We start from the raw sequence: 15,090 nt of genomic DNA on the forward strand, positions 1-15,090 counted from the left end.
ACCTGGAGGACCAGAAGCAAAGAGGAAGACCAGGTACGTGAAATTCCTGTAAATTTCCAGCAAAGTTTCATTGAAAATCTTCAGAGGGATTTTTTAAGCTAATTTTATTGTCTTATTTTTTCATTTAGTATTTTAACTGCCTATTTTAATGTTATTTTATTTTTTTATTTTAATTATTATTTTCTGCTAGATCTTTCTGTTTGGCATGTTTCGTTTTTTTTTATTCAAGTTCCTATTTTTTGTATTTCTAATTTTTGTATTATTTATCTTATTTTTATTTTTTGTATTATTTCTATTTTGTGTATTATTTCTATTTTTGTATTATTTTTATTTTTCGTATTATTTCTATTTTTTGTATTATTTTTATTTTTATTTTTTGTATTATTTTATTATATCCCTCTGAGGTTTTCAAAGAAATTTACAGCACATTTACTGGAATTTTCCCGGAAGATTTACCGAAAAATCTCAAAATATAAAAGCTCAGGAAATTTTTCACAATTTCAAATATTTTGTGAAAGGCGTCTGAACAAAGCACAAGAAATATACATCTAAAGTTGGTAAATAAATGTGGTGGAGCATAACAGTACACAGTGTCCTACTGAAAATTACAAGTAAAAATATTAAGTGGTATAAAATTGAAGTACTCATGTACTTAAAAACTGTACTTCCTTTTTTCAGCCGGTTTTTACGTCAGCAACGTCGACTGAATCGTCCTCAGATGTCACCAACCACACTGGAAATCCTACATAAAAAAAGAAATAAATATGGTTATGTTGAAATGTTTCCCTAATTTATTGAAATGTTTAAAAATGTACAATTTTTAAATAACTTACTTGGGGGTGAAGAGGTTCAAATACTTTTGAATGGCAGGATTAAAATAAAAATCTGACTGCTTTCTCTCTATCTCTGATAACCATAATATTACAGCAAAAGTAGTAAATTCAAGCCGTTGTTTAACTGCAGAATTTATGATTGAGAAAATAATTTTGGGCAAATCGAGATTAAAATCGAAATGACGGGAATAAAGTCGAAAGTTCGAGAAAAAAAGTCGAAAGTTCGAGAAAAAAGGCTAAAACGCAGTCCAAACTGCGACCAGGACAGCAGCAGGTGGACACGGTTAAACGGTTAAACGGTTAAACGGTTTCTTACCTTAGTTTGTCGTTCGTTCGCGGTGAAGCAGGCACGCGGACTGGCGTCAGGTGACAGGTGAACACGGGGCTCATTTAGCTGATAAGCTAACGAGCTGCACCTGTGCAGGTAGGTGGCCGACACCACGTGATCAGCAGAGCGTGCAGCACCGCCCCTTTTTCTTTGAGCGTGACGGCATAACGTCAATTTCGACAAAAAAATCCCGGTTTATCACAAAAAAAGTTATTACGCTGGCAGGAGGTGCTGTTTCATGTGATTTGCATAGTCAAGTTTTGCAAAACTACAATAGAAACTTTTTTTTTTTTTAGCTCGTGATGTGTAACACCTAACACCTGGTGGCGGTAATGCGACTTTATGGAGGACAGCCGCCATTACACCCAAAGAAGAAGATAAATACATTTAGATGAATAAAACAAGGAAATTACTACGATATTAGATTGGTTATTGAGTCGCTGCAATATAAATATATTATAAATAAATAAATTTAAAAAATAATATATTTATAATATTATAATATAATATAATATATATTATATATATTATTATATATATATTATTATATATAATATAATATATAAATATTTATATTTTCAGACCCAGAGGCAATGTCCACTTCTTTAATACAGTGTGTGGTTAAAAAGTAAAGTTACTAGTCCAATTTAAGGCACCCGAGCCAGTTGATACAATTAAATTACTCTGAAAAATTAACATTTAATGTGGTTGAAGCAGAAACGCCTGTTAAGCACAAAGAGATCAAAATACCACCTTCTTGTATCATCTTTTTTCTTCTTTTTTTTTAACTTTTAAGGTTAACTCGTCTGTTTATCAAAAGAGGATCCACCAGATCAGCTCTAGGCCTCAAATGTGCTCAATCCCTAAAAAGATGCTTATTTAGCTTCAGATAAAAACATGAAACAAGTCAGCATACAGTCCTAAACAATAACACAAACGACCAACCAGCATCGGAAAAACAATTTCCACACGGGTTTATTCAACGAGATGCAGCATTTCAAAATGCTGCTCACAAAGGAAAACAGATAATAATACAAATCTTACTGCGTTCGTTAGGACACTGTTAGTACATGAAAATCTCCTCTTTAGACCGAAACTAATGCATGTCGATGTTTCACCCCAGTGTTTGCATCCTCGCCACTGTTCAATAGCCGCAGTGCATTTACTGCTCCTGGATAAAAAGCATAAAAAAGAGCAACAGTGCATAGACAAACATTTATGGCTGAATCCTATCCAGATTATCTGTACATAAAGTAAAACTGTAAAGTAAAACTGTAAATCTTTTGCAATTTCCTTGGTTTGGATACACTTGGAAACGTTATTATTCTTCGTGAAAGCATCACACAAGTTTATAAAAAATAAATATCCCTTTTGTTACTGCTAAAAATACGATTTGAAAACATCTTCCCATTTAAGACAAAATAAAAAAAGGCTATAATCAAGTGCTATGGGTTATAGATAACATCAGTGGAAAGAAATGAGTTAAAAAAACATACATTTCATGGACAATAACTGGTTTTTATGTTGCTCTTGGACGCTGAAATGTGTTGGCCAATACTCAACAGAGTATTTTCCACTCAAATACTGGATATAAAAAGTGAATTAAGCCAAAGGAAGCCTTTTAAAATCATTATTAACAGTGCTTTAAAGGTACTTGAGTTGTAACTTTGGTGTGTAAATATTTGCATGACAGTTTTTTGGTTAAACGCAGACAGGAAGGCATGAAAACATAAAAATCGAGTTCTCACTGTCACATTCCTCTGTGGTAGTTCAGACATAATTTCTAAATATGATCATAGTGGTATAAACCTTTCAGAGATAAATTTGGGTTCATTAAAAGTTGTGATACCTGCGACGTCACCCCCCACTCGCTACCTCCGCTCATCAGATGCCGACCTTCTGACCCCCGTCACCTGGACGAAGCACCGCACATCCTGTCCGCGGGACAGAGACTTTGCCATTGCTGCCCAAACTCGGGGTCGACAGATTATTGACCCGGCCGATATTTGGCACTTTACCAATTATCGGTATCAGCGTTTTATTTTAACGATCCCTGATAAAATTAATTCATTAAAAAGTGCAAATAAAGTGTCAGCATGGGAGGAACTTTTATTTTGTAAAACCTCAGGGAACTATTTTTTATTTTTTAATTAAAATTTCACTTACTGGGAACTTGGTCTATATAATGTTTGATTAAACATTTAAACACAGTTTTGTTTTGGAGTTTTTTTATTCCAAATTCAAAATACTGACAGAAATATCTTCATTTTTTATTGTAAATGCATATCAGTTCCCAGTGTCAGTTATCGGTCTCATTAAGTACTAATAATCGGTATCAGCTCGGAAAAATCAATATCGGTCGACCCCCAACCCTCTGAGACTCGCTCCCTCCAAACATCCGCAACTCCGCTTACTCCACTCATTTCAAAATAAACTCAAAACCCACTTTTTCAAAAACGGCCTCCCCAAATCTGAACTGAATATCTCTACATTTTATTTCTGTATTCTGTTCTTTGTATTTATTCTTGTTTCATGTTAGCATCTTGCAGTATTTTGTATTCATTTTCTTTTTGCATTTCACGTAAAGTGTCTTTAAGCACTTAGAAAAGTGCTCTGTAAGTCCTATGTATAATAATAATAATAAATTAAATTATTTATTTATTTTATTTATTAATTGATTTTTATCTTTTGATCTATAGGTTTTATCCTGCCTCTGGTTTTGCGTGATTAAATAATTATTATTATTTTTAATAAAAAAATGATGCAAACTCTTGTGTTATTCTTTTCTGTTAAGCCAAATCATTTGTTTTTCGAGTGTGGACGAGTAATGTCGCGGTTAAAGTCACAGATAGAAATATTTGACACTGCCCCCAGAGGCTGATTATCCTCAGACGATGGCCGATAGATAATAATGGCCGCAGGAACGACGGCAGAGCACCACATGGACGAGAATAAGAGCGTTTGCAGTTGCGAGACTTGCCAGAGAAATTCACAAAAAAAGAACGATCAACAGACGTGAAAGCTGCCCTTTTGGAAACACATTGTTGCGTTTAACGGTGTGGATTTCCATCGCGGCTCCTGGAGGGCGTGTTACTGAACGTCACCTGAGCTTAACTTAAACATGTGGGATGATCCTGTATAGCACCATATAAGAGGGGCCAACACGGACGAAAACACGTATTTACAACAGACAGAAAAGAGGACAAAAGCTTTGTGGTTTGTCCGGTGTGTGTGTGTGTGTGTGTCTATCTCTTGGCGTGGGCGGCGTAGCTGTTCTCGATGCACAGCACGACGTAGGAGCTGGAGCAGCTGCTGGCGCTCTGCTGGAGGAGACTGCCGCTCTGCAGCGACGACGCCATGCCGGTCGGCGCCCGGTCGCCAGTACGCCACGCCTCGCAGAAGCTGTCGACGTGCCCCTGCCCGGCGCCGGTTGACCCGTGCCACATCATCTTCTCCGGCCTGCGATGAAACACAAAGAGTGACGTTAACTCTTCGACACGTGCAGCGACGTCACTTTTCTTGTGCGCATTTTATAAGTATTTAAACCCTGAACCCCAAATAAGTTATTAAAAAGTAAAAGATGTCAGTACATTCAGAAAATTTTACATAAATTGGGGAAACATTTTAAGACAACCATATTTAGATTATAATATATTTTATATAATGTAATATAATTTTTAAGAAAAAAAGAGGCAATGAGCAATTTGGTAAGAAAAAAAACCCATAAATATTGAATTAATTAGGAAAAGGTGATAAGAAAATAAACTTAAATGTGTTTTTTTAAAGAGGGGAGAATGATGATAAAACCAACCCACAACATAGGGGAAATATCCCAAAACTATATTTACAAAAACAAATAAGGAAACCGATAAAATAAATACATCTATAAAATTTTCAGCACTTTGTAAGGTCATATTCTTGTCTTGTTTTTGTTCGATTGTTTTTTACTTTATTTGCTTAAAAAAACTGCAATTTTAATCAAATTGAAAAAAAATGTAGATTTAGAAAAATAATTAAAAAAGAAAGGCTAGGGAAAAAGTATTTTTATTGTCTATTATTATGATTACATATTTAACGCTGTTTTACAGAATTATTATAATTTTCAAGCACTTTTTCCAGGTTGTTCACTAGTTTTTCTTTTTTTTTTTCTTGCACTCTATTAATTTCTTACTCATTTTTGGGTCTTTTCTTTTGTTGCCTTGTTCACGTTTTGAAAGAAATCAAGCCCAATTGCAAGTTTTGGTGACTTTTTCAAGCTTTCTTTTGATATTTTTTTTCTCCATTTTTACCAAGTCCACGTGACTGTATTTACGGGTCATTGGGCTCACCATGTGTTGTCATTGAGAACGTCTTTTCCGTCAAACGAGTAGATCGGCACGTTGTCCTTCATTCGGCCGTTGTTGAAGATGGCGTCCCAGCTGTCAAACAGAACCTCGTCCTGAAAAAAACAGAGGACACATTCAGGACAAAAATCTGACAAATACGAGATGTGCAGCAACAAATCTATGAAAGGCACAAAATATACGAGCTGTGTTTATTTATTATTTAAGTTGAAGCTGATTATTATTGGAAGAAAGGTTTTCACATATTATTTTTTGTCATTGGGGAGGTCAAATAAAATCTGGAGTGAGTAATCGGAGTAATCTTCAAGAGTTTCCTTTGAACTTTAGTCTAATTTTTAAAGAAATCATAATAAAAGAGATCATTAAAATTAAGCAAACATTTATATTATATGTTGCTCCACTTTCTCCGTTCATACCGTATTTCATTTGTACGTTTTACGTTCTTTTAAGAGTCCAGATTTATCTGTTTCTCCAAGGATTTATGTAAGATAGTCGTCCTCCGGAGATAAAGTTCGTATTGCAAAATGCTTATTTTTGAGGAAAATATTTTGTATTTTAAGATGCTGAGCGGGAAATTCACAAATACACAATCCTGCATGAACACAGCCAAAATGATCAAAAATGTAGAAAGAAAAGCGCGTAAAATGCATCAAACAGTTCCTAAGGGGTTAAATGTCTGAGAAACCTTCGTACCTTCAGGTTGACGATTGGCAAACGGTCCCGGTCGACCTTGCGGACGATGCTGTGGAGATCCTGGAGTCTGGCAGACAGGAACGCCCGGAAAGTTCCCTTCATCCCGATGGCCTGAGCCTGAGTGAAGCACATGTAGTCTGCGCCGCGGATGCCCCGCATGGCGCCGGTCTGGGGGCTGTTTAAGGCGATGAGGTGCAGCTGCGGAAACACAAACACGCTCAGAGGTGGTATTTGATTTCAGAATAAAAGATAGTGAAGACGTGAGCTGTCTTACCCCTGGACCTGAGGTATGATGGTGGACTGGAGTCTCAGGCACGGGAGGAGGTTGTCTTCGCTGAGGTGTGACGGGGTAGCGGGCGTCCGGATACGTGGGGCGTTCATGAGGTGGGTGCACATACCTACCGTCTGGTTGATTCACGCGGTCGGAGTAACTTGGAAATCTGGGATCTGTGGGGACGGGGTACCGAGGATCCGGCTGATACCGAGGGTCAGGGTGGTACCTGGGGTCATGGTGGGTCGGGTATCTGGGATCAGGGTTTGACGAGTGATGTGTGTCCGTGTGAGTCGGGTGATGCGGGTCCGTGTGTGTTGGGTGACGTGGGTCCGTGTGGGTCGGGTGATGCGGGTCCGTGTGTGTTGGGTGACGTGGGTCCGTGTGAGTCGGGTGATGCGGGTCCGTGTGGGTCGGGTGACGTGGGTCCGTGTGGGTCGGGTGATGCGGGTCCGGGTGTGAGCGTGAGTGATGACCAGTGTCGGGGTGGACGGGACTCTCAGGCGGCCTGTGGGAGTCGTGCGTGAAACTGTCGGTGTTGGTTTGGGGGTCCGGGGAGTACGGGACGACTGGCGGGGGCTCCACAGCTGCAACCTCGTTACCCTGAAAATAACGTGTGATATGTGTGAAAAATCATAATGTGCATAATACGTGTGAAAACAGCGTGAAGTTTACGTTCGGAAGAAACAAAAAAAAGGAAAATTGACACTCACATCTTCAGGAGGCAAAGGGATGTAGCCCCCGAGCTGCAAAAACAAAGGAGACGACATGAACACGCGACGGGAAGTATTTTCATCCCTCTGCTGCCTATTTATCATCATGACATCATCGAGCCGAGTACAACGGCCTCTAAATATTATTACTGTAGTTATTTATCACAATGCACAATATATATCGATATTTTGAAATTTGCTTCTAAAACCAGTGGATCCCACCTGATCCAGACACAGGGTCCACACAGGGTTAATTACTCTGTTACGTTTTTCACTTTACAACAGAAAACTTTCCAAACACTCCAAACCAGTTTTCTTTAAAAAAAAATAAATAAATAAAAGAAAAACAAAATTAAAAAACGAAAAATGAAAGGAAAAAAGGCCTTTTTTGGGGGATGATTTTTAAAGAAGAAAAAATAGCATTTTTTTTCTTAAAAATATTTGGCAATTTTAAAAGTAAACATTTTGGCTTTTTCTTTTTGTTTAAAATATTTGATGATTTTTAAAGAAAAAATCTTTGTGATTTAAAAAAAAATCTTTAAAAAGTTTAGGCAATTTTAAAACATAAAACATAAATACATACATATAACATACAACATAAATATAAAAAGTAAAAAAATTACTGTTAGTGATCCATTGAAAAATAAATAAATACATTTTTAAAGCAATTGGCAATTTAATATATTTTTTGTGATTTTTACGAAAGAAAAAAAATCTTTTTTTTCCATTAAAAATGTTTGGCAATTTTAAAAGTAAACGTTTTGGCTTTTGTTCCCATTTATTTAATTATTTTTTTTATTTCTTTAAAAAGTTTAGGCAATTTTTAAACAAAACATAAATATAAAAAGTTAAATAAAGTACTGTTAGTGATCATTAAAAAAAAATAAAATATATATATATATATATATATATATATATATATATATGTATATTTTTTTTTTTTGGTGATTTTTAAAGGAAAAAAAAGCATATTTTTTCATTTAAATATTTGGCAATTTTAAAAGTAAATATTTTGGCTTTATATTCATTTCATATATTTGGTGATTTTTAAAGAAAAAATGAATGTGATTTTTAAAGCAAAAATCTTTAAAAAGTTTCAGCAATTTTTAAACAAAATATAAAAAGTTAAATAAAGTACTGTTTTAATGAAATAAAATTTTTGTTGATTTTATAAATAAATCAACATGAAACCACTGAAGCACTGCGCTCGTCTCAGGCTGTTAGTGCTGATGTTTCTGCTGTAAAAGCTTGAAGCGTCTGGTCAGCAGTCAGCTGTAGTTAGTGGAAACTTAAACCATCACAGCTGTGCAGTCGATTTATATATTGCCCAGTGAATATTTTACCTGGACTTGACGAACTCCATCTCTGACCCGTAAGTAGAGATCAGTTTGCTCTATAATGTAAACCAGGGATCCCTCAGGTTGTCTCCTCGCCGTGGCTGTCATGGTGTCATAAGACCTCAAAACTGTCACCTAAAAACAAAAAAAAACACCCTTAAAGTAATCGAAGCTCAGGTGTTACTTTTGTCCTGCAGCTATTATGAAATATGTTTTTGTATTTCATGATATATTGTTAAATAATAAAGAATTAAAGCGGCGATGTTGAAGTTTCTCACCCCAGATGAGTGTCCAGGTAGTCCAGGTGCTCCAGGTGGCCCCGGGGGTCCGGGTATATTGATAGCTGTTATTGAAATTGGGGTCACATGACTGATCATAGATATAATCCTGAATATTTGAATAGTATTATGACTCACTCTGTGTGCCCCTGTAAGGTCCAGGTAGGGACGGTCCTGGAGGTCCAGGCGGCCCTGGTTGTCCAGGTTGCCCATCGTAGCCTCTTCCTGGTGGACCAGGTGGCCCCTGAGGGCCTGGTGGGCCGATGATGGACTCGCCTTTTGGGCCCTGATGGGGAAAAGTACTCAATTTTATCTTCTTATTTTGATTTCTTTGACTATAAACTGACTATGTTTCTGACAGCGTGATCTCACAGGAGGTCCAGGCGCTCCGGGGGCTCCGACGCCGCTCCCTCCATAACGGGGGTCATAATACCCTCCGCCTGGTTCTCCTTTCTCCCCCTTGAAGCCCGGACTTCCTGCTTCACCTTTCAACTCATTCTGGACACATAAACATTAAGAAAGACGTTTCAAAATGTCGTTTAACGTCGAGTTTAACTAAAAACCACAGAGCTGAGACTTACCCTCAATGTGTAAATGTCGATGTTTGACCCGGCTCCTGATTTGGAAACATAATGCCTCGCGTTAAATTTGTCTGCACGCTAAAAACATATAACACTTTTTTGGCATGTACTGTATGTACAAAGAGGTGCTACCTGAAATGTCAACTGTCCCAGGCGGACCTCGATCACCTTTCTCTCCTTTAACAGCTACAATAAAGAAAAGCAGCAACATGTTAAGTTAATAATGAGAAAGTTTAAATGGTAAGTTTGGTTTGGACATTTTTTTTCTGTGTTTTTGAGTCTAAGTGACTAATGAAGATAACCATTTTTGATATTGGTCCAGTTTTGGGGAAGAGCTATGCAGCTGCAAAACAGGCTGCAATGTAACCACGACGGGCAATTGTGCATCGTAAATTTATGTTAACTAAAAGTTCTTGTTTTTGCCACAAAATAGACTCAATTTATTATCATAATTTTCTGACAATTTATGGGATCCTTTTTGTTTGACGAGAAAAAACAAACATTGACAAACCCAAAAGACTACGTTTAAATAAAAAGTAGTTTTATCGTCAAAAAACACAATTTACTCTAAGTCAAAATGGTAAAATTGGGTCCCTGTTGGAAAAAACAACCAAAAAACACCACAAATGTTCCCCTTTAAGATAAGATAAAACTTAATTTATCCACAGGGGAAATAGTTGAAACCTTTAAAGCAATAATTTGACATATTTCCAAATATGCGTATGGCATCAATCTTTTCGTCTAACTCTTGGAAAAAAAAAACGCAAAATAAGCGTCAAACTATTCCTTTAAACTTTTCTTTTAATCATGGCACTTGAAAAAGAGATGACCTTACCTGGGTAATATCTGGAGTAATCCTCAAATCCCTAAAATAAAAACAGAGAATGTAATTCACATCCCTAAGTAGCAACATTTTAAGTATCCTAAAAGCATAAATTAATATTTTATTCTACTCATTTCATATTCAACATGAACACTTGACTTTAATTCACATGGAGGCGTAAAAAAATGATCCAAAATAACCCAAAATTCAACATTTTTGGGGCCATTTTTATCACTTTTAACACTAAGAAACCGGATCAAACAGGTTTGATTTCTTTAAATACCACAGGGAAAAAGCAACGAGCAACTTAACATGACATGGCCAAAAAAAAACTGGTAAAAAAGTAACAAGAAGATTATCCAGAAAATAAGCAAAAAAATTGAAAAACAAACAACAAAACAATCAAGAAAATTACCTGATGAAGTGCAGACAATCAAAAAATGTATTTATTTAATATGATTTATTAGATTTTTCCTTTAACACAGTTTTAAATATGAATGAATTTTAATTATAAATATAGTTTTGGATATTTTGGCCTGTTGTTGGGGGGTGACTTTCTCATTGTCCCCTCTTTTTTAATTTTTTACATTTTTTTTTACTAATTTCTTGCAATTTATGGGATATTTCTAGGTCAAACCAATTTGTTACAAACAAGAAAAGTGACGTCTATCCAGATGGTAATTTTATAAATATGCAGTTCTTTTATTTAAAGGCATTAAATAAACTAATAAATGAAGACAAATCAATCATCTGAATGTCTTAATTAAACAAGACACGCAGCTGCCTCAAAACGAAACGTTTTCGCGTCTCGACTCACCCTGATTCTGTCGATGGGAACGGGAGGTCCAGGAGGTCCAGGGGGGCCGGGTGGACCTGGAGGACCCTGCAACAAAACAACAAATATGGATTTTGATGTCTTCAGCGTCTCTGATATTCAAATTTGACAAAATGTGTGACACTCACAGGGTAACCAGCTCCAGCTCCAAAGCTTCCAGAGTCTCCCTTCTCTCCTCTGACGCCATTGAGCCCCGGGCGACCCTGAAAATAATCAACATTAATGATCATTTATTTAAGTCATTTTAACACAGCAACAGTAAAACGTGTATGAATGAACCCTTATGGACTGTTCACACACTTAATGCGCTTTTTATTCTTAATTTATTGATCATTTTGGCGGCGTTCATGCATATGGCATAAATTTTGGCAAAATTGATCTTTGAATTTCCAGCTCAAAAAAATTGTTACATTCATACTATTAAGTGCAAAAAATGCACCATTGAAACCCATTCAAAATGCAATATTTAACAATGAAAACATGCACTGAATTATTTCTGGGTGTCATTCTGGGCTTTTGCTTTGGAATTTGTCATTTGTCATGTTTTTTCAATTTTATTTATTTATTTTTTACCATATTTGGCGTATGGAGAAAATACATGCTATTTCCATTAGGTGCACTGTCAAAATCAATGTTGCTGCTAATCATTAACTATCACAGGCTTTGATCATCAGAATAATCATAATCTACTTAGCATGCAGTATAGTGAAAATAATTCATTTTTTGTTTTTGTTTTTTTCCATCATCATCATGAAAAAATAAAAAAAATCCTGGCATTTAAAGGTTTAAAATTCTGAAAATAAATGAATATTTAATATTTATGATAAGGATTGGTGTTGTGGAAAAAAACTCAGTAAAAGTAGAAATAAAAATTAATGTATAATATTTTTTAAATCTTGATTTTGAAAAGCGCATTTTGTGCAGAGACAGATACGAGTGTGTGATGTTAAACACAGCTGACTTTGGGGACGCTTAGTGGTCGCATGGACCATTTTTTAACTGAAACGATATAAAAGCAGGAAAACTACTTACTGGTCGACCTGGAAACCCGATCTCTCCCTTCTGGCCTGCAGGACCATACGGACCCTGGAGAAAAAAATTCAAACAGGTTTATTAAACTTATTTGATGCTGTTTATGTGATAAATGTGATAAATTATGTGGTAAATAAATTATGGTGCTCACAGGAGGCCCCTCAGGGCCAGGCGGTCCTCTGTCGCCCTGTAAATAAATACACGTGCACACTGTAAACAATGATATTTTAGGCAACATCACTTATTTAAATCATGAAAAGTATCAGTATGTATACAGTATGTAGTACGTATGTATGTGTGTGTTTCTGTCTGTAATCTCGAATACTACTCCACCTTTTAGCCAAATGAAATTTGTTTGCACGTTTATATTATTTATTTAACAAATAACATAATTAGCGTATTTCTGCACTCAGCTGAGTCGCTCTTAAAGTTCGAGCTGCATTGAAAATATTGCATGAATGCATCATCATCATTTGTTAATTGTTGTAATTCTGGTAACTAAAAGTTTTTTTACCGGCCGTCCTGCCAGACCACCGAGGTACTGAGGTCTCCCATCAGGCCCCATGATGATGCCGGGCTCTCCTTTCTCCCCCTGAACAAAACAAACAAACAAACAAACAAACAAACAAACAAACAAACATGTTTAAAACACCACTGGAACACAATGAGACATCTTAAAATGAAATCAAATTAAAGTTAATTTCTAAACAGATACTTTTAATTAATTCAGTGTTGTGCTGCATATGAACATTATTTTCATTAATTATTGAAAAATGTATTATTTAATTATTTAAACTTACATTACATCCCATAATATCAAGAAAAAAAACATATTTTTTCCTGACAATCACTAGCATAAAGCTGCAGTGTTGCTATTCTAATTTTAACTGGTAAAAACATTATATTTTATGACATATACTTTATTAATTATTTTAATGTTGGCAAGAATACATACAAAGAACCAACATAATCTCAACTCATTTAGTTAAATTAGTAAAACACAGTTTTTAAATTGTGATCATGCAGAAAAAATATTTAGATTTATATTTACAAGATTGCAAAGTCATGAATCTGAACTGACAGAAATTACACAACAAAATGAGCAAAAACAGCTGTTCAGGGCGACAGCTGGACAGTAGGGACATTTTTTAACAAAATGATATTACGAACAATTTATTGATTCAAATAAAGGATGAATATAAAGGAATTCTAATCACTTTCTTTATATACAATTACAGGACAAATGTGCACAAAAAAAAATTAACATGCATCTTTTAGGATGCATATATATATATATATATATATATATATATATATATATATATATATATATATATATATATATTATTGTTTCAGGCCTAAAATTACTCTTGCATTTTTCAATTACAAAAATATGTAGCCTGTGCACAGAATATGAAAATGTATTAGCATTTCATTAACTAAAATATGCATCATATTTCTGTGGCCTCGGTGCCTTTTCTGCTACATTTTGCCTAATTTCAAAAGTGATGGCAGTCATGAATCAAAAAAGCTTGACTACCTAAGTCTCAGAGTAAAATGCAGAAGTTAATAGTGCATAGATAGATCTGTTAATTTTTACCACCGACGCTGCAAAGTTAATGTAACAAAAAATAATAAATAGTGGTAAAACTTATTGATGAATGCTCGTATAGACCCATAAATAATACTGGTGGGATAATTTTGACTAAATGTTGTGTTATCTTCATTTTAAGTATCAAATATGTTTTGTGGCTCCAGACAGATTTATTTATTTATTTTTGGCCACCCCTGTTCTAGATTAATAATTAAAATATAAAAGATCTTACTTTAGGTGCATATCCCGGAGGACCCGCGTCTCCTTTATCTCCTTTTGGTCCCGCGGGCCCCTAAAAAAAACACATAATACACTGACTACCGTCCATTGTCTCCTAGTTAATTAAATTAATTAACTGCACATTTATACACTGTGTGATACTGATACATACTGGGAATCCTGCTCGACCCGGGACACCCTGTCCTCCCTGAAGAAGACAGAGTGAAAACACATCAAGAAAGAGAACAAATATTATAAAAATGTGTTAAAATGACTTTAGTTCAGTGAGGTTTATGGTGACGTCAGTTAGGGTGCCACTTACCTGCCACCCTTCGTTCCAATAAACGTCATTATACTACAGCGAGACACAGTTAGGTCCGTTAGTGTGGAGGTGAACAGAGCAGGCAGTGACCGTTAGTGAATATCAGTAACTCAGGCTGCAACTCAATCAGTGATTTAGTGATTAAACGGCAGGCTGTCACGTGAGGGTTAAATTCATTTCACATATTCAGTCTCGATGTCTACGAATGAGGCACAACTGGACCTCTGACTCACATCGCTCGTCTGGATGACTTGTCCCGGAGGCCCGGGAGGCCCTGGAGGTCCAGGCTGCCCGCCGTCTCGCCCTGGCACACCCTGCCAAAAAAATTTAAAAATCAACCATGAGAAGAGCAAAGGACGCTCAGAATGAAATACATGGACCATTAAAGTCAGTATTAAATAAATACATGAATAAATGCATAAATAAATAGAGAGATAAATAAATACATGTAGATATATATAAGTAAGTATGCACACAAATAATTGAATATGGCTACGAAATAAATAAATAATGCAAAAATTAAATAAATAAAGAATATATAAATTAGTTAAATTATTTTTAAAAATTCTCAAAAATAAATAAAGACCTAATTTTAAAATAAATGAAAACATTGTTATTTAACAAACTATTTATCGATGTATTTATTTATGAACTATATTAAATAATTTATTTCAGTTTACCTGTATATTTATGCTTTATTTTTATTATTTTAAAAAATTTTATTTTATAACCATGAGTATTTATTTAATTGGCATATTTAAGTATGTATTTATTTCTTTATTGAACCATCTTGATTAATTTTTTTTCAGGATTTCTTTCACAGCATGATTTTTTTTATATAAAAGGCATATTTATGTTTTTGTTTGTTTATTTCTTAAACTATATTGA

General features: G+C 35.2%; 1 protein-coding gene across 9 annotated transcripts in view; it reads right to left on the reverse strand.

Moving 5' to 3' along the window:
- Positions 1-2,111: 2,111 nt before the first annotated feature.
- Positions 2,112-15,090, reverse strand: part of LOC121966387 (uncharacterized) — a 64,550-nt gene continuing 51,571 nt past the window's right edge. For 7 of the 9 annotated variants that reach the window (XM_088074746.1, XM_088074747.1, XM_088074748.1 and 4 more), the window contains 21 exons: positions 14,436-14,516; positions 14,203-14,235; positions 14,053-14,088; positions 13,894-13,953; positions 12,582-12,659; positions 12,219-12,254; positions 12,068-12,121; positions 11,164-11,238; positions 11,018-11,083; positions 10,213-10,243; positions 9,510-9,563; positions 9,378-9,412; positions 9,169-9,294; positions 8,935-9,082; positions 8,797-8,861; positions 8,525-8,653; positions 7,182-7,214; positions 6,472-7,071; positions 6,198-6,395; positions 5,490-5,599; positions 2,112-4,620 (listed from right to left, as the gene is read on the reverse strand). In XM_088074746.1, coding sequence (XP_087930872.1) covers positions 4,407-4,620; positions 5,490-5,599; positions 6,198-6,395; positions 6,472-7,071; positions 7,182-7,214; positions 8,525-8,653; positions 8,797-8,861; positions 8,935-9,082; positions 9,169-9,294; positions 9,378-9,412; positions 9,510-9,563; positions 10,213-10,243; positions 11,018-11,083; positions 11,164-11,238; positions 12,068-12,121; positions 12,219-12,254; positions 12,582-12,659; positions 13,894-13,953; positions 14,053-14,088; positions 14,203-14,235; positions 14,436-14,516 — 2,262 coding nt within the window. In that variant the 3' untranslated portion in view covers positions 2,112-4,406. The remainder of the gene's footprint in view (positions 4,621-5,489; positions 5,600-6,197; positions 6,396-6,471; positions 7,072-7,181; positions 7,215-8,524; positions 8,654-8,796; positions 8,862-8,934; positions 9,083-9,168; positions 9,295-9,377; positions 9,413-9,509; positions 9,564-10,212; positions 10,244-11,017; positions 11,084-11,163; positions 11,239-12,067; positions 12,122-12,218; positions 12,255-12,581; positions 12,660-13,893; positions 13,954-14,052; positions 14,089-14,202; positions 14,236-14,435; positions 14,517-15,090) is intronic. The other 2 variants (XM_088074743.1, XM_088074750.1) reach the window with 1 other exon arrangement.

Source organism: Plectropomus leopardus, chromosome 24 (genome assembly GCF_026936395.1).
Source record: "Plectropomus leopardus strain MGB_pleo_1.0 chromosome 24, ASM2693639v1, whole genome shotgun sequence".
In the NCBI taxonomy this organism is placed as follows: Eukaryota; Metazoa; Chordata; class Actinopteri; order Perciformes; family Serranidae; genus Plectropomus; species Plectropomus leopardus.